Source organism: Trichosurus vulpecula, chromosome 3, assembly GCF_011100635.1.
Source record: "Trichosurus vulpecula isolate mTriVul1 chromosome 3, mTriVul1.pri, whole genome shotgun sequence".
Classification (NCBI taxonomy): domain Eukaryota; kingdom Metazoa; phylum Chordata; class Mammalia; order Diprotodontia; family Phalangeridae; genus Trichosurus; species Trichosurus vulpecula.
This window is the reverse complement of record NC_050575.1, coordinates 23,550,773-23,573,118: the sequence shown is the minus strand read 5'-3', so window position 1 is coordinate 23,573,118 and position 22,346 is coordinate 23,550,773. Positions and strand designations below refer to the sequence as shown.

Here is a 22,346-nt window from a genome sequence, read left to right as displayed (position 1 = left end):
TCTTCACAACAACCCTGGAAGGTAGATGCTATTATTATTATCTTATTTTACAGAAGAGGAAACTGAGGCAGGTGGAGGTTAAGTGACTTGCTCAGGGTCACACAGTTTATACGTGCCTGAGACCAGATTTGAATTCCAGTCCTTCTAACTTGAAGTTCAGCACTCTATCTCCTGTGCCACCTAGCTGATCTAAACTGAATCGCAAAAAAAAAAAAAAATCAACATTCGAGAAAACAGAGGCCTCCCAAGAGGTCTCCCCTTCAAGCTTACACACCTAGAACTAACTTTATGTGATTTGACTGGGAAAAAAATATGTCTTTCCTAGGGACCAAAGGAGAAAGAAGAAGCGTTCTCCTGTGATTTGGGGGCTTCTCTGGGCTGAGGGTTGTTCTCTGGCTATATAATTACAAGGGCCTTTTACAAACCCATCTGAACATCCCCAAAAAAATTGGAAGAAAGGGACAATATGAAGTGTATAAGGAAGAAAGGTGGATCAAGGGCCCAGCCTGACAGAAAACAAAAATTTGCTGCCTTGGGTCCCAGATCTCTTTCAGACGATGATGCTTCAGGTGAATCTTCCAAACAGGCACTGCACCAAATCCCCTAGAGATGATCTCTCTTAGAGATTCTACAAAATTTCAAAACTACAGAACCTGAATTGGGAGAAACCTCCGAAAACATCTACTCTAATCTTCTTACTTTATTAGCACATGCATTCTTTATAAGTGTCATATAGAGCCTCGGTTTGAAACCCTACAGTAACCTTGAACTCACTTTCTCAAACATCTCTTTTTAAGACGTCCTTCCTCATAATCCTCCCCTAAACGAGTCTCTCGTCCAATTCCATCCATTTCACCTAATTCCCTCTGGGGACACACTGAACAAGTCTAATTTCTTTTCCCCACGATAACTTTTCAAATACTTGAAAGCAGTGATTACTTCTCTCTCCCTGAACTCTTTTCCATGTTAAATGGAAATCCTTCCCGCCACCCCACCTCCCTCCAGATCTTTCAATAGATCCTTCTACGATCCCCAGTCCCCATCAATGTTGCCCTTCTCTCAATGTCGTCCCTAAAATGCGGTACCCAGAATTTCAGTCAATACGCTGGATATGGCGTGAATGGGGCAGAGAAGCTCTGTACTGAATCACTCCCTTGATCTGGACACGACTTCTGCCCAAGGCCTTTCTGCCTTATAGGAGCAGGGTGAGCAGTCAGAGCATGAGCCACATATATTCTCGAAGTTCCTTCCCGCTCTTGGACCCTAAAGAAAATTATAGCCCTCACACACCTCCACATGTGACAGCATTCCTGTTGACCTGAAACTGTACGACTAAGGTCGGAGCAAGTGGAGCTCTCCAGCCTAGAGACCTTGCCCCCGCTCCTATCCTGTGGGAAGGGGCGGGGCAAAGGGAACTCTGAACAGCAGCCGACCAATAGTACCTCCCTGTGTCCAGGGCAGCGCAAGGGGAGGGGGGTAGAGGAAGAAGCAGATTGGGGAGGCCCCGCCTCACTAACCCCCCCCCCCCTCCCCACGCAGCTGCGGGGCTTCAGTCAATAAAGGCGCCAGGTCTCATAGTCTTTCTCCCAGGGACGTTCTATCTCCCCCGAGCTGCGACATGAAGGACTACGACGAGGTGACAGCCTTTCTGGGCGAGTGGGGACCCTTCCAGCGCCTCATCTTCTTCCTGCTCAGCGCCAGCATCATTCCCAACGGCTTCAATAGTATGTCGATAGTGTTCCTGGCGGGGGTCCCGGAGCACCACTGCCGGGTGCCCGCCTCGGCTAACCTGAGCAGCGAGTGGAGAAACTACACTATCCCGCTACAAATGCAAGACGGCCACGAGGTGCCCGGAAAGTGCCAGCGCTACCAGCTCGCGGCTCTGATCAATTTCTCGGCCCTGGGGCTGGTGCCCGGGAGGGACGTGAATCTGAGTCAGGTGGAGCTGGAGCCCTGCCTGGACGGCTGGGAGTATAGCCAGGACACGTATCTATCCACCATCATCACTGAGGTGGGTGCCGTACCCGGATGAGGGGGTGCCGCAGCCCTTGGAGTCGCGTGGGCTCTCCCTCTGGGATCCCTTAGCCAGAGCTGCCTTTTCCCGTAGAGCTTGAGGGCGCATGTCATTGAGACTCCACGCTTGTGTGCTACGGGGTTGTGTGCCTGAGTCAGGGTGGCTGCTGGGTGTCAGCAAAGCCTGGAGCGTGCGGTGTGTGGCGTGCGGCATGCGTCTTGGTAAGGAATAGCGGGTTTAGGGTCGGGAGCTAATGTATGTCCCCAGCGCACTCGCCAGGTCTGGGGGCCCTGCGACAGAAGCGGGTCCCAGGGCTGGAGAGAGGGGAAGCCGCGCCAGAACAGCCTAGCCAACAAACGGCCAAACGTTACTACCAGCACGCCTTTTTCCTCCAGTTTCATAACTAGGTCTGGACCCATTTCCCAAGAGCCAAATATTGGCATGTCAACAGCCCCAGGCGGCAACCGTCCTGAGGTAGAAGAGTTGAGTCAGTGTTACGTTAGAAACAGTCCAAAGGAAGGGGAAGTTTCACTCCCAACTCTCCTCCAAGGGAATGGCAGGGTCGAGAGAAAAGAGTGGTTGATCAGCTCCACCCTGGCTCCAAAGTGCCCAGAAGCAGCCTGCCTGCAGCGATAACAGATTCTGGCTAATTCTCATCCCCTTTCCCCCCCAGTCCCTTTGGCCCTAAACACAAACAAACAGACTTTGCATTGCATTGACACCCCTCTTCTCGATCTCTCTCTGTGTGTATGTGTGTGTGTATGTCTCTCTGTCTCTGTCTGTCTCTGTGTCTCTCTCTCTGTCTCTCTGTCTCTGTCTGTCTCTGTGTCTCTCTCCGTGTCTCTCTCTGTCTCTCTCTCTCTCTCTCTCTCTCTCTCTCTCTCTCTCTCTCTCTCTCTCTCTCTCTCCACGTCTGGCATCTGGGTGATGTTCTTCTGCTTGGGGCTTGCCTTGAGTGCCCAGTCTGAAAAGCTCTGGAATTCTATTCTCACTTTCACACACAGTTATCAAAAATGTCACTGAAGTATTTGCCTATTCAATTCTAAATCCCCCTCATACCCAAGCTGTAAGCTGGGAGGCGGGGCGGGAAAGAGGTCGGGGACTCTCAGTTTTTGTCTCTACCTCCAGCATTTGCACAGCATGGACGCTTATAAGTGTTTGTTGAAGTTTATAAAATTAAAGTACTTGTTTATTGATATGCTAATGGAAGTCAGGAAACCATCTGATTTTGTATGTCAAGGAAGGGGACTCCGGGTATGAGAATTCCCTCCACTGTCTTCTGTGCCAGGATCCTCCTCACACTATAGTATCACCTAGTATCTACTGTACTTTCTTCATATTTGGGGGATTTTTTGGAGGCTGAATTTGAACTCAGATCCTCCTGACTCCAGGGTGGGTGCGCCACCTAGCTGCCTCACTTTCTTCATATTTGTTAAAGGAATTTACAATCACACTTCCCCCTCATTTTTCTCAATCCAGGAAAACCCCTTTACTCGGTGTTCTTTCCTCTCAGCAGAATATTCTAGTTCTAAAGTGTGTTTCTGTCATCACCTAGGAGGCTGTAGTCAGAGGTTTAAGAAGAAAGAAACTTATTTTTGCTGATTTGATTGTTTCCATCTTTTACTCTGTTCCCATTGTTATGCTGAGCAACTACAAACTTCAGAACCCAGTATTGTCTTTGCTGTGGGGTCCTGGAGATGTAATTTGTCAGGTTCTCTATGGATCCTGGAGCAGCTACTAGCTGCCAATTGCTTTATCTGGAGTTGTTTGTCTAAGGCTTAAAAAAGGATTTGTTATGTGAAGTTTGGATTAAGTCAGAAGATGAGACTTGAAGACCTAGAGGGCCGGATGTGGCTGGAGCCTCAGAAGCACAAACCATCTAAACCAGGAGGCCTCAGGTTCCCAACCCCTGAAGCCAGGGGCTCTGCCTAACTATCTGCTGTTGGCTCCATCCTTCTTAATAATTATTTTATTAGCAGCTTAATTTCCAACATCAGTACTAATTACAAGGAGTCTGTGACTTGGGAAAGGTTTTGTGAACCTCTTGTGCTAAAGTGCTTATTCTCCTCCCGAGTCTTTGTTTTCGGAGTGAAGGGGGCTGAAAGGTGGGACTGCATAGTACTGTAGGCCTACCTCTATTCTGCAGCTCCTGACTTAGTCTTTTGCCTGTGGTCCAGATTCTAGATCTTGAGTTTTTAAGTAACCCACTATGGTTTCTTCTTAGATTTCCCAATTATTACTATGTCTGGCACTCTTCTTAAATCTTTGTTGGAATAGTGGAGAAAGGGGATGGACAGAGGAGTTGATCTCTACTATTTCCTCCTATTTAAACATCTTTCCTGTAAACAAATTAATTTCACTTCATAAAGTACACTGCTATTCTAGTCACTCTAAGTTCTCATCAAATATTTTGTTTATTCATTTTCATTGGCTTTTCCTAATATGTTCCGAATTAGTTACAATTTTTTTGTTTTGCATTATTTCAAATAAATCTTACCAGATTTCTTTATATTCCTGATTCACATTGTCTAAATTATATTCTAATATTTGATTACATTAATGTATCACAATTTATTTAAACATTCCCCTCTTGCTAGGCATTTAGGATGCACTCTATTTTTTGCAATTACAAATTATGCTGCTATGAAAATCTTAAGCAGATAGCTCTTCTTTTTTAATTTTTGTTTTTAATAAATTTATTACTTATTTGTGACTTTTTAAAAAAATTTGAGTTCCAAATTCTCTCTCTCCCTCCAGTCCTTACCCCACTCATTGAGAAGGCAGGTATATGATATCAATTATACATGTAAAATCCTGCAGAATATATCTTCTTTTATTTTAGATAACTCTCAGAGTATGTTCCCAATAGTGGCTCCAATAGCTCAGCATTATCCCTTTTCATGTAATGTGGGATTTGGAAGGGATCCCAGAGGCTTATGCCTTTGTAACAAAAGAAACAAATTAACAAATAAAAACCACCTCTATAACATCCCCAACAACTGATATCCTAGCCCAGTGCTTCCCATTTAGTGGTTCTCAAACCCCTTGGGATTTATGACAATGGTCCAAGTGTGGACCATTGAATGGCTTGGAACCCCAAGAGGGTCACACTAAAAATTCTTTAATAATGCCTTAAGCAATAAGTAATTGCCTGATCATATTACAAATATATTTTTCTTCAATGACAAGCATGTGCGTGTTTGAAGCCTTATAGATTTGTTTCTTTAGTGATTCAAAACCATCATGAGATTTTTTGGACAAAAGTTATTGTAGTTATAAGTACCTCATGAATAGATCTAAAAGAATATTACATATGATTATATTAATTGATAACTAGTAAATTATATATTAAATTATTCTACGGGTTCACAACACATTTTTTTGTAGTTGAAAGGGGTTCAAGGAACAAAAACAGTAGAAACCACTGTCCTAGCCTATTGCTTAAAGATCCCCAATTCTTGAAGACTTCAAGTGAGTTCTGCCTCTGAAGGCAACCCATTCTGCTTTTGGAAGTTTATAATTGATAGTTTTTGGTTTGTTTTTTTCAAAGGGCCTAAAACTGCCTCTGCAACTTTCATGTTTTAGAAAGCATTTTATTTGGTTGTGAACAATTGGCACAGAGGGTACAAAGCACTCTCAAAACTCAATGTACTTAGAAGGGCTTCATGGTCATTGCCCTACTTAGCAACTCCCACCAAACTGTGTTTGATTCTGCTTAGCTGGAGCAATGGAGAAGGAACCTGGGCTCACCTCGTTTTCCCCACTGACACTTCTCTTTCTTTTTTCCTTCCTTTATTGGTTGGTGAATGAGAAAAAAGGAGAGTAGAAGGGAGGTGAATGAAGAGAATCAGGAAAGGGGAACAAAGGCATGTTTCTAAATTTTTGCTGAAATTTTATATTCTGAATGGTGGATGGAGAGAGGGTGGCATTTGTATCCAGTACCACTTTAAGGTTGAGTTCCTACACAGCAAAAGATAGCAATATGGGGTCCACAAACCTCTGTATGTGTGTATATGTATATGCATGCATGTATATATATATATATACATACACACATATCTGTATACATATGTGTATAGAATACATATTTACACACGTTGATAACTATTTCAATATAATTGGTTTCCTTTGTATTTTATTTTATGAATTTAAAACCATTCTTCTGAAAAGTTCATAGGCTTCACCAAACTGTCAAAGGGATCCAGGATAAAAGGTTAGGAACCCCTCCTAGAGAGGTATTATAACTCTTTGAAGGTCACAAAGACAACCCAGATGCCAGAGAAAGTTTGTGCCACGAAAACAGTAATGGGTGAATAAAGGCTTACCAAGGAAACAGCCTAAAACTTGGCAGAACCAAAGCATCTGCCCTTTTCTCTGTTACTAGAGAGAAACCTGATATTTCTGGGAGAGGCAGGCAGTTTGCAATTTTCTCCTCCAGGAGGGCACTCTTTGGGTGCCTAATGACTCATCACCCCAAAGCTGCTGTAAGCCACTCCTCTCTTCAGCTTCTTTTCACCTTGGAGAGTTGCTATAACAGACTTTCCTGCCAGACCTTGGCAGGATGTGTCCAGCAAGAGGATGTGGGAAAGGGAAAGAGAAGACTGACTACATTAACTTCAGCATCAGTCCTCACAGCCTGGGTGCGGGGGACTTTCTTATAATGATGATTCCTCTGCTTAACAGTATTTGATGGCTCTCTATATCAGTTTGAAGATTGAATTTTTTATAAACTTAGCAATCATCAACAAACATTTCTCTGTGCAAAAGACAAAAAAGAGGATTGTATACAAAAGTAATTATTTTAAAAGTATTTGAAAATGAAGGATAGTAACAAAACTACCCTTTTTAATCACCTTCTGAACTTATTTTGATTTTCTCTTATGTATTTTTTTATATTTTCTTGATATTCTTCTCTTTTTTTTGTATCTGTCATTCCCCATTAACTCACCCCACCTACACGGATACACATACACACATTCCAAATCAAAGCTCTCCCTTGTAACAAATAAGCATAATCAAGTGGATGAGGACAGTGAGGGAAGGTTCAGTCCATGTTCTTGCCTTAAAGTGGGTGCTTTGATCTGTACTACTCCATCATCTCTCTGCTAAGAGCAACATGTTTCATCATAAGTCTTTTGATCATTGCGTTCATGGTTCTCTAATTTCTACAGAATAAAATCTCAATTCTTTAGCTTGACACTTCAGGAATCTGGCAAGTCCAACTGCTCCAATGTCAACTCTCACTATTTCTTTCCACATATACAATCCTGCAGCCAAGTGGGATCACCTGATATCTTTTGTACATGTCCCACATTTTCCCACTCCCAAGACTTTGCTCACACTAATGTCCATGCTCTCACTAATACCTTTTGAGATGCTACTTTCCCTTCAAGGCTCAGTTCAGTACTACCTCCTTTAGGGAACCTTTGCTGATTCCCTTCAGTTTGAAATTATATTCCTCCTTCAGACTTCATAACTTATTTGGTATTACTAATTACTTAGTTCAGAAAAGCTCTGATCTTCTCATAAGGATTGCTCAAAAGTCCTCTGTTTTTTAAAGGCCCATTTTCTTTTTCCCCCCCTCGCTTCCCACCCTAGAGATGGCTACCATTAGACACAAATGTGTGTGTGTGTGTGTGTGTGTGTGTGTTTAGAGAAAGAGTGTATGTATACATATACATATGTACATATACACATATATATGTATATATATACATATACTTACATGTATATATAGATATATGTACATATATATTATTGGTATTACTTTTATTATTACAAAAACTATAGAGCAAGGGAGTATAATATTTATTGCAGAGTAATGAATTTTAGCAAACCTGTCCTAGCCTCTCCTATTTCATGGAAACTCACTGAGGGCAGACATGAGTTCTTATTTACTTTTTTAAAAAAAAATTTTAGGGGAAGAGAAAAGGCCTTTTTATAACACCTACTATATGCCAGGCACTGGGCGAAGCACTTTACACATATCTCCTTTGATCCTTACAATAGCCCTGTGAGATAGGTGGTATTCTGTTATTCTGAACTTAGACATTGAAAAAGAGGATATCCATTCACATAGCAGAATACAAAAAGAGGATTCTATCTGAAATTGTGAGTCTCCATTTCATTCTGTTTGATTTTTGAAATATATATATATATATAAATTCTATGCTTTCAAAACTGTCTAGTTTGTGCTTCTTCTGAGCCTCCTTCTGTTCTCTTCTACGTGATTTTTTAAAATGTTGAAATGGCCTCCATTTTTTGTGTGTGCATGTCATCACTAACTCCACTTCTCCTTTTTATTCCCCTCCCTATTAACTAAGAAAGGAAAAAAAATCCTTGTAACAAATAAACAAGGTCAAACAAAAGGAATCATATGGTGGCCAACTCCAAAAATGCATATCCTTACATCTTGTGTTAATCACCTGCCTGTCGGGAAGTGGGAAACATATTTCATCACAGGTGATCCGGAGACATGGTTGGTCAGAGCTTTGGTCAGAATCCTTGTATCTTTCAAAGTTGTTTCTCTTGTTGATGGTATTGTCTGTAGTTTCTCTTCATTTCATTCTACATCAGTTTATACTACTCAGGATTCTTTAAAAAGCATCTCTTTTGTCATTCTTATGTTGCAATAAGATTCTATTATACCAGCATATCACAATTTGTTCAGCCATTCTCCAGTTATCTAAGAGGCAATACAAGACACACACACATCCCCTTAGATTCTAGTTCTTTGCATTCTCTTCCTGCCATTTTAATTTCTCTCTTCAAAATTAGAACGTTTGTTTTGCTTGTGATCATTCCCTCCTCAGTATTACGATTTTTCTTAACTTCCCTTACCTATCCCCATTGGTTTCCCTGTTGAGTTGGATGTATTTCTGTACAAGCTGTGAGTGAGGGTCATCTAATTCTTGCTTCTCTCACCCTTTTCTCCATGTCTCCACTGTGAAAAGATTAATTTTAAAAAATAAAGCCTGGACACTATATTTTAAGAAATCACAGATGAAAAGTGACAAGATCTATTAGTTACAGAAGTCAAAGTAAAGATAGAAAGAATCCATTAATCACCTCCTAAGAGGAACCTGCTTCCCCGAGAGGTTCCTCATTCCCCACACTTGTTGTGAAAAGCAGCAAATTCTACCCTATTCTTCCTCCTTTCTACTTTAGAGTTTATCTTCTTTTATCCTCCCTCCTCTTCCTTCTCTTAAAACAGAACCAATCCATCCCTGCTCAAGACTTTTGTTTTTCTTATTTTCCTCAATATTCTTTGAAGATATTAAGCTTCTGAAGGGACACTTGTTTCTTCTCTCCCTGTTACAATGTGAACACTACATTGTCATCATACAACTCCTTTCAAATAAATTTAACTTTCTAGGTTTCTCTGGACTCTTTTTTTATATTTCAATGTTCTTATTCTGCTCTGGTCTTTTCATATAAGGATTGCTCAAAAGTCCTCTTTTTTTAAAAAAACCTATTTTCTTTTCTTCCCTCCCCTCCCACCCTAGAGATGGCTACCATTAGACACATACACACATATGTACAGTACACATATATACATATGTACATATATGTAGAACCATACTATACATACATCTATTTTTCAGTTCTTTCTCTGGAGGCAAGTAGCATCTTCCTTCATAGGTCCTTATTCACTCAAAGTGGTTCTTAAAACAGTGTTGCTGTTACTGTGTACAACATTCTCTTGGTTCTACTCATTTCACTCTTCATCATTTCATACAAGTCTTTCCATGTTTTTTCTAAAATCCACAAGCTCATCATTTCTTATAGCACGCACAATCAGACCTATTTTTCCCCATAGGACGATACCAGCTTTGCAGGGTCAAATTATTCTTGGTTGTAAGCTTATATCTTTTGCCTTTTGGAATGTTATATTTTTAAATCTTCTCTTGTTTCTTGGTTTTGCTTTGTTTTTAGTAGGAACTGCTAGGCCTTGTGTGGTCCTGACTGTAATTCTTTGACACTTTAATTGTTTCTTTCCAGATGATTACTATATATTTTCTTTGCTGTGGGAGGTTGGATATTGGCTATGAAATTCCTGGGACTTTTCCTTTTGGGGTTCCTCTGCGGAGGTGATCAGTAGATTCTTTCTATCTTTGCTTTGACCTCTATATCTAATAGATCTTGGCAGTTTTCATTTGTGAAAAACCCAGGATTTTTATTTTTAATCATGATTTTCACAGAGTCCAGTGATGCTTAAATTATCTCTCTTTGACTTGTTTTCTCGGTCAACTGTTTTTATGCAGGTATCTAACATTTTTTTTTCTATTTTCCAGTCATTTCATTGTGTTCTAATATTTTTTGCTGTCTCATGGAGTAACTGATTTCTGTTTAGTCTGTTCTGGTTTTCAAGGATTCCAAATCTTGAGCAAGGTTTACTACTTCCTCTTCTAAGCTACTTATTCTCATTCTAATTCTTTTTTTACAGAGATTTTCTTTTTAATCTCTTGCTTAATTGCTTCTAGGCAGTCATATAGTCCTTATGGAAAAACAATTTTTTCCGTTTGAGGAAAGTTAGATTTGCAATGATTTTTTTAAACTGGATAGTGTTTTATTTGGTACATTCATCTATCTGGCTTTAGTTCCTGAGTTATGGCTTCATTCCAGGGCCAGCATCTTACCCACCCTCTGCCATAATCTTGGAGGGGATGGCCAACCCTGCTTGGTCTTGCTCTGAGTCTTTTAGGTTCTTTCGGTGATCTCTGGATTAAACATCACCTAGATTTTTGAGGTTCAGAGCACTAGATCTCCAAGGTCCTCTCTGATATTTCACAACAGAGTATTGGACTCAGAAACCTTGCATCTAGGCTGTTCTGTTCTGAGGGCTGCAGCCTGCTCCCACAAGTTGATACACTGCATTGTTGAATACTGTTACTCCCTCAGGCTTTTAAGGCTTCCACTCTGGGGCTTTCTAGCCACCCTGAAGCTTTCTAAGGAGAGTTCTTGATTCTTGCTCCCTGCAGATACAGAATGTTACAGGCTATAAGTGTCCCTGGCAATATCTGGTTGAGCAGGAAGTTTACCCCAAACTGGTGGGAATTATTGTACCTTAAGAAATGGCAAATAGGATATCTTCAGAAAGAGTTGTTTGATATGACTGCCAAGAGAAACCCAGAAACTGTATGAACATAATTGTAAAATACTTTTTATACAAATAAAGTCAGATTTAAATAATATTAATTGTTTATGGTTGACCTGAGCCAATGTTAACAATGTGTTAACAAAAATGAAAATTCTACCTGAATTAATCTACTTATTCAGTGTCATCCCAGTTAAACTACAAAAATATTTTGTTGAGTTAGAAAAAATAATAACAAAATATATGTGGAAGAACAAGAATATCAAAGAAATTTGTGGGAAAAAATGTAGAGGAAAGAAGTTTAGCAGTACCAGTTCTTAAATGGTACTACAAGGCAGTAATTATAAAAGCTATCTGGTACTGGCTAAGAAATAGAAGGGTAGATCAGTGAATAGAGTAGGTATATAATACACAATAGTCAATAACTATAATAATCTTGTGTTTGATAAATGTAAAGATCTAAGATTTTGGGATAAGAACTCACTATTTGATTTTTTAATTGCTGGGAAAACAGGAAAGCATTCTGGCAGAAACTAGGTATAGACCAATATCTTCCACTGTTTACCAAGATAAGGTCAAAATGGATACATGACCTAGACATAAAGGGAGATGTCATGAATCTGTTAGAGAACATGGACCTATCAGATTTATGAATAAGAGAAGAATTTGGGGGGGCAGAGCCAAGATGGCAACTGGAAAGCAGGGACTTGCCTAAAGCTCTCCCCCAGGATCCTCCAAACACCTATAAAAATGACTCTGAACAAATTCTAGAACTGCAGAACCCACAGAATAGCAGAGGGAAGCAGGGCTCCAGCCCAGGACAGCTTGGATGGTCACTGGGCAAGGTCTACCGCACCGCACAGAGCTGGGAGCGGAACAGAGCAGAGCCCAGCACAGGCTGAGCCCAGACCAACCAGACTGGGAGCCAGACAGAACAGGCCCTAGTGCCCTGAATCAGTGAGCTGTGGCAGTTACCAGACTTCTCAACCCACAAACACCAAAGACAACAGAGAAGGTTAGTGGGAAAACTGCAGGGGACAGAGTGAAAGGAGCTCGAGGTTCAGCCACCACCCCAGGGGCAGCAGAGGTGGTGCAGCTCTGAGGACAGAACTACAGCTGCAGTTGCTTCTGGCCCCAGGCCCACCTGGTGGGAGGAATTAAGTGGCGGATCAGAGCAGGAGTGCAGAGCCTGCTAAGATCTGAGTTGCAGTCTGGGTTGGTGGTTCTTGGGGGAGGAGAAGCGCTGGTGTGTCAGAGCTTGCCGTATAGAAATAGCTCTGAAAACAACAGCACAGCCCCTCAAACTTAGGACAAAGTACTCTCTACTCTACAAGCAGTCATATCCCGACGAAAAACTCAAGGGTCAAGTAGTTGTCTGGGAACATGAACAGGCAGTGAAAGCAGACTCAGATTCAGACTCAGGCTTTGGAATCTTTCTTTGGTGACAAAGAAGACCAAAACATAGAGCCAGAAGAAGTCAACAAAGTCAAAAAGCCTACATCAAAAGCCTCCAAGAAAAACATAAACTGGTCTCAGGCTATGGAAGAGCTCAGAAAGGATTTGGAAAAGCAAGTCAGAGAAGTAGAGGAAAAATTGGGAAGAGAAATGAGAATGATGCGAGAAAACCATGAAAAACAAGTCAATGGCTTGCTAAAGGAGACCCAAAAAAATACTGAAGACAATAACACCTTAAAAAATAGACTAACTCAAATGGCAAAAGAGCTCCAAAAAGTCAATGAGGAGAAGAATGCCTTGAAAGGCAGAATTAGCCAAATGGAAAAGGAGGTCTAAAAGACCACTGAAGAAAATACTACCTTAAAAATGAGATTGAAGCAAGTGGAAGCTAATGACTTTATGAGAAATCGAGATATGGTAAAACAGAACCAAAGGAATGAAAAAAATGGAAGACAATGTGAAATATCTCATTGGAAAAACCACTGATCTGGAAAATAGATCCAGGAGAGATAATTTAAAAATTATTGGACTACCTGAAAGCCAAGATCCAAAAAAGAGCCTAGATATCATCTTTCAAGAAATTATCAAGGAGAACTGCCCAGATATTCTAGAGCCAGAGGGTAAAATAATAATTGAAAGAATCCACTGATCACCTCCTAAAAAAGATCCCAAAAAGAAAACTCCTAGGAATATTGTTGTCAAATTCCAGAGCTCCCAGATCAAGGAGAAAATATTGCAAGCAGCCAGAAAGAAACAATTTGAGTATTGTGGAAACACAGTCAGGATAATACAAGATCTAGCAGCTTCTACATTAAGGGATTGAAGGGCTTGGAATATGATATTCTGGAGGTCAATGGAGCTAGGATTAAAACCAAGAATCACCTAGCCAGCAAAACTGAGTATAATACTCCAAGGCAAAATATGGATTTTCAACAAAATAGAAGACTTTCAAGCTTTCTCAGTGAAAAGACCAGAGCTGAATAGAAAATTTGACTTTCAAACACAAGAATCAAGAGAAACATGAAAAGGCAAACAAGAAACAAGACTTACTAAAGTTGAACTGTTTTGTTTACATTCTTACATGGAAAGATGATGTGTATAATTCATGAGACTTCAGTATTAGGGTAGCTGAAGGGAATATACATACATACATACATACATACACATATGTATACATATACGTATACATACATATATACATACACATGTATACATATACGTATACATACATATATACATACATATATACGTATACGTATACATATACATATACATATATATATATATATATATAGACAGAGGGCGCAGAGTGAGTTGAATATGAAGGGATGATATCTAAAAAAATAAAATCAAATTAAGGGATGAGAGAGGAATATATTGAGAGAGGGAGAAAGGGAGAGATAGAATGGGGTAAATTATCTCACATAAAAGTGGCAAGAAAAAGCAGTTCTGTAGGAAGGGAAGAGGGGGCAGGTGAGGGGTAATGAGTGAATCTTGCTTTCATCAGATTTGACCTGAGAAGGGAATAACATACACACTCAATTGGGTATCTTACCCCAGAGGAAAGAAGGAGGATGGGGATAAAAAAGGGGGGGATGATAGAAGGGAGGGCAGATGGGGGTGGAGGTAATCAAAAGCAAACACTTTTGAAAAGGGACAAGGTCAAGGGAGAAAATTGAATAAAAGGGGATAAAATAGGAAGGAGCAAAATATAGTTAGTCTTTCACAACATGAGTATTGTGGAAGGGTTTTGCATAATGATACACATGTGGCCTATGTTGAATTGCTTGCCTTCTTAGGGAGGGTGAGTGGGGAGGGAAGAGGGGAGAGAATTTGGAACTCAAAGTTTGTAAGGCAGATGTTCAAAAAAAAGTTTTTGCATGCAACTAGGAAATAAGATATATAGGCAATGGGGCATAGAAATCTATCTTACCCTACAAGAAAGTAAGGAAAAAGGGGATGGGGGGAGTGGGGTGACAGAAGGGAGGGCTGACTGGGGAACGGGGCAATCAGAATATATGCCATCTTGGAGTGGGGGGGAGGACAGAAATGGGGAGAAAGTTTGTAATTCAAAATCTTGTGGAAATTAATGCTGAAAACTAAAAATATTGAATAAATAAATAATAACCAGAAAAAAAATCAACTTATGCTAACTTGTACATTTCCATGTTAAACATCCTTTCTTTTCTATGGCTAAATACATTTCTTTCAAGTAACTGTTGAACAAAAGAGAAGAATTTATGAATAAAAAAGAAATAGAGAGCATTGTGGGATACAAAATAGATGATTTTGATTACATTAAATTAATAAGGTTTTATACAAATAAAGCCCATATAGCCAAGATTAAACAGAAAGCATAAAAAGAGGAGGGGAGTTATAGCCAGTTTCTCAGATAAAAGCCTCATATCTCAAACATAAAGAGATCTGGGTCAAATTTATAAGAACACAAGCCATTCCTCAAATGATAAATGGCCAAAGGATTTGGACAGTCAGTTTTTGGATGAAGAAATCAAAGCTATGTACAGTCATATGAAAAAAATGCTCTAAGTCATTATTGATTAGAGAAATGCAAAGTAAAGCAGCTCTAAGGTGCCACCTCACACCTATCAGATTGGCCAATATGACAGAAAAGGGAAAATGATGAGTGTTTGAGGGAATGTGGAACAATTGGGACATTAATGCACTCTTGGTGAAGTTGTGAATTGGTCTAATCATTCTGGAGAGCAATTTGAAACTATGCCCAAAGGGCTATAAACTGTGTATATACCCTTTGACCCAGCAATACCACTTTTAGATCTGTTTCCCAAAGTGATCAAGGCAAAAAGGAAAAGAGCCTATATGTTCTAAAATATTTATAGCAGCTCTCTTTGTGGTAGCAAAGAATTGGAAATTGATGGGATGCCCATCAACCGAGGAATGGCTGAATAAGATATGGTATTTAATTGTGATGGAATACTATTGTGCTATAAAAAATGACAAGCAGGATGGTTTTAGAAAAACATGGAAAGACTGGCATGAAATAATGCAGAGTGAAACAAGCAGAACTAGGATTACATTATATACAGTAGCAGCAATATCATTGGAAGAGTAACTGTGGATGACTAAGCTCTTCTAAATAATGTTATCATTCAAGTCAACTACAAAAGACTTAAGAAAGAAAATGCTATCCATCTCCAGAGAAAGAACTGATATATGGAAGTATGTATTATATAGTTTCATATGTATGTACATATATACAACATATGTATGTATATATAACATGTATAAATATGTGTGTATGTATGTATACATGTGTGTGCATCCATATCAAATTTTGGCCTTCTCTAATACAGGGTTGAGAATGAGGGAGTGAGGGAGGGAGGGAGGAAAGGAGGGAGGGAGGGAGGGAACTTGGAACTGAAAATGTAACATAAATAAATAAATGAAGAAGCAAATAAATAAATAAAGCAATGAATGAATGAATTGATACTGAGTAAAGTGATCAGAAGAAAAATTTATACAACTACAACATTTTTTTAAAAAATCACTTTGAAGAAAAATGTCACTGAAGCACTAAAAAGTCACAGAAGAGAAGAATGGAAGTCCAGAGGAAGAAAAAGACAAGGAGGACAGCTTTGAAATTTTGATGCATTTACTGTAAATACAATAATAAAGTTGTACCTAATGGAGACTAATCGTTTTGCATACAATCCCCTTTCTCTATGCTTTGTAAAGGCAGCTAGGATAGAGCACAGGACCTGGAGTCAGGAAGACCTGAGTTCAAATCCAGCCTCAGATACTTTCTAGCTGTGCAACCCTGGACAAGTCACTTAACCTCTGTCTGCCTAAGTTACTTCATCTGTAAAAGGAGGATAATAATAGCACCTACCTCCCAGGGTTTTTGTGAAGATCAAATGAGATAATATTTGTAAAGCACTTAGCTCAATGCCTGGCACACAGTAGGCACTTAATAAATGCTTATTCCTGCCTTCCTGTTGCATATGGAAATGTTTTCATTTGTCAAGTTCTAACAAAAAAATTAAAATTAAAAAAAGCAGTTCAGTAAAAACAACTGATCCAGTGACTTCATCTGACCAATATATGCAATATTCTGTCTTTGTAACCCCTATTCTCTACCTTCCCAAGAGGAGGAAGATAGGTTACCTTCTATGTTCTCTGGGACCATCACTGGTATTTGAATTTTGCTCCAGGCTCAGCTTTATTTGCATTGTTAGAGTTACTATGCATGTTGAACTTATCAAGCATCAACTATGTGCCAGGCACTGGGCTAAGCACTAGGAATACAAAGAAAGGCAGGAATAGTCACTACCCTCAAGCTCACAGTCTGATGGGGGAGACAACATGCAAACAACTATGGAGAAACATGCCATGTGAAGGATAAATTGGAAATAATCAACACAGGAATGGTACTACAATTAAGAGGGATCACGAAAGGCTTCCTGTAGAAGGTGGGATTTTAGCCAGGACTACAAGGAAGCCAGAGACAATAGTAGATGGACATGGAGGATAACCAGTGAAAATGGTTGGAATCAGGAGATGGACGCATGATAGGAACAACAAGGAGGCCAGTGTCATTGGAGTATATCTGGAGATGAGCAAAGAATAAGAAGACTAGAAAGGTAGGAGGGGGCTAGGTTACAAAGGGCTTTAAAAGTCAAACAGAGGATTTTATATTTGATCCTGGAGTTAATAGGGAGCCACTGAAATTTATTGAGTAGGGGGATGACATGGTTAGAACTATACTTTAAGAAGATCAATTTGACAGCTGAGTGGAAGATTAATGGGAGTGGGGAAAGATGAGGTAGGAAGACCAACCAGTAGGTTATTGCAATAATCCAAGAATGAGGAGATATGGGTGATGGAAGCATCATGAGGGGAGATGTTGTGAAGTTAGAATTGACAGAACTTGGTAACAGATTAGATATGTGAGATGAGAGAGAATATGGAATCAGGGATGCCACCTTGGCGAGCCTGGGTGACAGAGTGGTTGGTCGTACCCTTGACAGTAATAAGAAAATTAATCAGGGAAAATAATGAGTTAACTTTTGAAGATGTTTGAGTTGAAGATATCTACAGGGCAACCAGTTTAAGATTTCCAGTAGATACATAGTTCAAGAGAGAGGTTAGGGCTAGATTAGTCAATTCAAGAATCATCAGCATAAAGATGGTAATTGAATCCATTTGGAGAGTGAATACAGCAAGAAGGGGAAAGGGCCCAGGCAAGAGGCTTAGGGGACACCCATGGCTATTGGTCATGTCCTGCATGAAGATCCAGCACAGGAGACTGAGAAGTTGTCAGACAAGTGAGAGAACTAGGAGAGAATTTGTTATGAAAACCTAGAGAGAAGAGAATATCAAGAGGAACATGGTGATCAGTGGAGTCAAATGCTGCAGAAAGGTCAAGAAGAATGAGAACTGAGGAAGAGTCACTAGAATTGGCAATTAAGACATCACCGGTAAGTTGGGAGAAAGCAGTTTCAGCTGAATGATAAGGTTGAAAGTCGGATTGCAGAAAATTAGGAGAATGAATGGAAAGGAAAGGGTGACACTGATTGTAGATGGTCTTTCTAAAGGAGTTTAGCCAAAAAAGGGAGGAGAGATGCAAAAGGATAGCTGACAAGGGTGGATGGATCCATTGCGGGGTTTTGAGTCATGAGTATGTTTATAAGCAGAAGGGAAGTAATCAAAAGATAAGGCGAGATTCAAGATGAGTGAGAGAATAAGGATGATAGAACAATCTGCTGGAGAAGACAAGATGAAATACAGAGGTTAGCTGTGGCCGGGAATCTCTTCAGGTGAGACAGTGGTGAAAGAAGAGCTAGTAACAAAAGAATGGGGGCTCTCAGCGAATGTTCTCAATTTACTAATGCCCAACTGTATTTCATTTCCTCTATATGCCAAAGTTTTGCCATTCTCCTGCTGATTTTGTCTCTTCCAGTGCCTATCAGTTTACATAGCAGGTGCTTAATGAGTGGCTGTTGAATGCATGAAAATGAATGAATGAATGAAAAAGAATGAATGAAATGCCTCTCATCCTTCCTATTGTTCCCATCATTAACTCTTTTTTCCCTCTGCTGAAAAGTCCAACGTGAATACTTTTTGTGGAGTTCTGGTGACAGAAACCATTGTGTAGTTAATTATTTTAAATTATTTTACTTATTTTTCTAAACTTAACTCATTTTAGAGTGCTTTAAGGTATATTTTCCTCACAATAACCCTCCAAGCTAGGTAGCATAGGAATTATCATTCCTATCTCATAGAAGAGAAGGCTGATTTTCAAATATTAATGATTTGCTTTCCCATAGTCATACATTAACTAAATAATTCACTACTAAAAAATAAGTGGGTCAAAGAACAAATCAAAAAAGCAATAAATAATTTCATTAAGATGGCGACCATGAGACAACATACCAAAATTTATGGGATGCAGCCAAAATAGTACTTAAGGGAAATTTTATATCTTTAAATACTTACATCAATTAAATAAAGAAAGAACTTATTATTTGACAAAATTGCTGGGAAAACTGGAAAGCAGTTTGGCAGAAAGTAGATATAGAACAACACCTCACACAAAGAGAAGGTCCAAAAAGGTACATGATTTAGACAGGGTATATCAGAAGCAAATTAGGGGAGCATGGAATATTTTACCTGTCAGATTTATGGATAAGAGAAGAATTTATGACCAACCAAAAGATAGGATACAAAATGGATAGTTTTGATTACATTAAATTTTAAAGGTTTTACACAAACAAAACCAATCTGGAAACTGGGATAAAAAATTTTGTAAGTTTCTCTGATAAAGGTCTCATTTCTCAAATATATAGAGATTTGAGTCAAATTTATAAGAATATGTTATCCCCCATTGATAAATTGTCAAAGAATATCAACAGGGAGTTTTCAGAAGAAGAAATCAAATATATATGTGTTCATATAAAAAATGCTCTAAATCACTATTGATTAGAGAAATGCAAATTAAAACAATTCCCAGGTACCATTTCATACCCAACAGATTGCTAAAATGACAAAAAGGAAAATGACAAGTATTGGAAAGGATGTGGAAAAATTGAGACAATAATACACTGTTAGGGGCAGCTAGAAGGTGCACTGCATAGAGCATTGGGTTTGGAATCAGGAAGACTTATCTCCATAAGTTCAAATCCAGTATCAGATACTGACTAGCTATATGACCCTAAGAGAGTCACTCAACCCTATTTGCCTCAGTTTCTCATCTATAAAATGAGCTGGAGAAAGAAATGGAAAACAACTCTAGCATCTTTGCCAAGAAAACCCAAATTGGAGTCACAAAGTGTCACACATGACTGAAATGGCCCAACGACAACAGCAATGATGCGCCATTGGTGCAGTTACGAATTGATCCAAACATTCTGGAGGGCAATTGGGAACTATGCCCAAAAGACTTTAAACCATGCATATCCTTTGATCCAGCAACACCACTCCTAGGTCTGTATCACAAACAGATCAAAGAAAAAGGGAAAGGACCCATATGTACAAAAATATTTATAGCAAAGATTATTTGTGGTAGCAAAGAATTTGAAATTGAGGGGACACCCATCAATTGGAGAGTGGCTGAACAAGCTGTGGTATATGATTATATTGGAATATGGTTATATTGCATTGATCCTATTATATTATAATACTATATAGTATACTGATTATATAGGTATATTATCACAAATATATCATAATCATTTTATATATGATTATATTATATTAGCATATTATTATATTGGAATATTATTGTGCTATAAGAAACGATGAGCAGGGCAGTTTCAGAAAAACTTGAGAAGACTTATATGAACTGATGCAAAGTGAAGCGAGCAGAGTCAGGAGAATACAGTAACAGCAACATTGTATGATGATCAGCTGTGAATGACTTAGCTGTTCAGATCAATATAATGATCCAAGACAATCCCAAAGTACTTAGGAGGAAAAATGCTATCCACCTCCAGCAAAAGAACTAGTGCAGTCTGAATGCAGAATGAAGCATAATTTTTTCCCTTAATTTTCTTGCTTTTTTTGCAACATGGCTAATATTGAAATATTTTTCAGGATTTCACATGTATAATTGATACCACATTTCTTGCTTTCACAGTGGGTGGGGGAGAGCTGAGAGGGAGAAAGAGAGTTCAAAACTCAAAAAAATTGAAGTGGCTGTTAATAATAATAAAATTTTTTTAACAAATTAAAAAAATAAAAGAATCTGAGTAACTTTTTTTTAAGTGGAACAAGGACAGAACCCTTGGCAATTCCACTACAACAGCCCCTCCAAGTTGACACTGAACCGCTAATCTTTGTCCTTCCAATTTGTTTTTTTATCATCATCATCACAGATAACAAGCTCTTACTATGTGCCAGGCACTGTGCTAAACACCTTATAATCATTCTCATTTGATCCTCACAATAACCTGGGAGGTAGATGTTATTATTGTCCCCATTTTACAGGTGAGGAAACTGAAGCAAACAGGTTAAATGATATGCCCAGGGTCACATAGCTGGTGTCTGAGGCCAGAATTGAACTCAGATCTCCCTGACCCTACACCCAGCATTCTATCCACCATGCCACCTTGTAGCCCAGCTAGCCTACCTAACCATACTATAATCTAGCCCACATTTCTTCATGTTATGTATAAAAATAACATGAGAGACTTTGTCAAATACTTGGTTAAAATGTAGATAAATTATATCTGTAGCATCCTCCTCATGTACCTATCTAGTCTCCCTGTCAAAAAATGAAATGAGTTTAGTCTGGTATGGTCTGTTCTTGATGAAATCTTGGGGGCTCTTTGTGATCCTTGCTTCCATTTCTACATTTCCACTGACCATCCTTTTAATATGTTCTAGAATTTTGCTAGAAATTGCAATCAAATTTACTATCCTATGGTTCTCAGGCTTTGCCCATCTTCCTTTAAAGAAAAAAATACTAAAATATTTTCTCTCTCATCTAGTCCTCAAGCAGCTTTTCTGTTTTCTGCCAAATTTCAAATGTTATTCACTGTGGTTCAGCGATAGTATCTACAATTTCTTCTTGTATCTGGTTCGTAGTTCATCTGGGTTTGGTGACTCATGGAAGGTAGTTAGATTGACTATCTCCTTACATACCTTGGATATAGATTCCCTATTTTCCCTGTTTCATTATCATTTCCAGTCCAAAGGTTATTTTCCATGGCAGAGAAAATGAAATGAGTATAGAATGTTTGCGTTTTCTCCATGCTCAGTAACTGTTGTTTTATTCATCCTAAACGTCTTATCTTTTCTCTGATCTGTCTTTTTTACCCAATATTGACTGCCTTATAGTTCCATTCTAGATAGGGCCCACCTGCAAAGAAAAAACTCAAGGTTGCTGAATAGTCAAGTAACATCCTAGCTCTTTTTCCTGACCTCTGACCAAGGCCAAAGGCACATCCCAGGTATGTGACATAGCCATGATATTAAGTCTATATCAGAACAAAAATCTCATCAGGGAACAATGAGGACTTTATACCTTGTCTAGGGTTATCTCTACTTTGATTTTCATCCTCTTACGGTAATCACATGAAATCTTTAGTATTGCAACTGCTCTTGCAAACTATCTATGGATATTAATCAAGTCTGTTCCAGAAGCTCTGTGCTCTTGTTGGTTCTAAGTATCAAAAGCTGTTTTAACATGCACTTCCATATTTATCAAATTATTTTAATTACTATCTTTTGCCTTCAAAAAGAATACTTAGATTTTCTTGGGAAACAATTTAAAGGTGAATTCTTCTATCTTTTCATACTCCA

The 22,346-nt window shown here is 39.1% G+C and overlaps 1 protein-coding gene across 2 annotated transcripts in view; it reads left to right on the top strand.

Moving 5' to 3' along the window:
• Nucleotides 1–1,583: 1,583 nt before the first annotated feature.
• SLC22A4 (solute carrier family 22 member 4) overlaps nt 1,584–22,346 on the top strand; it is an 81,349-nt gene continuing 60,586 nt past the window's right edge. For both annotated transcript variants that reach the window (XM_036751972.1, XM_036751973.1), the window contains exon 1: nt 1,584–2,011. In XM_036751972.1, coding sequence (XP_036607867.1) covers nt 1,619–2,011 — 393 coding nt within the window. In that variant the 5' untranslated portion in view covers nt 1,584–1,618. The remainder of the gene's footprint in view (nt 2,012–22,346) is intronic.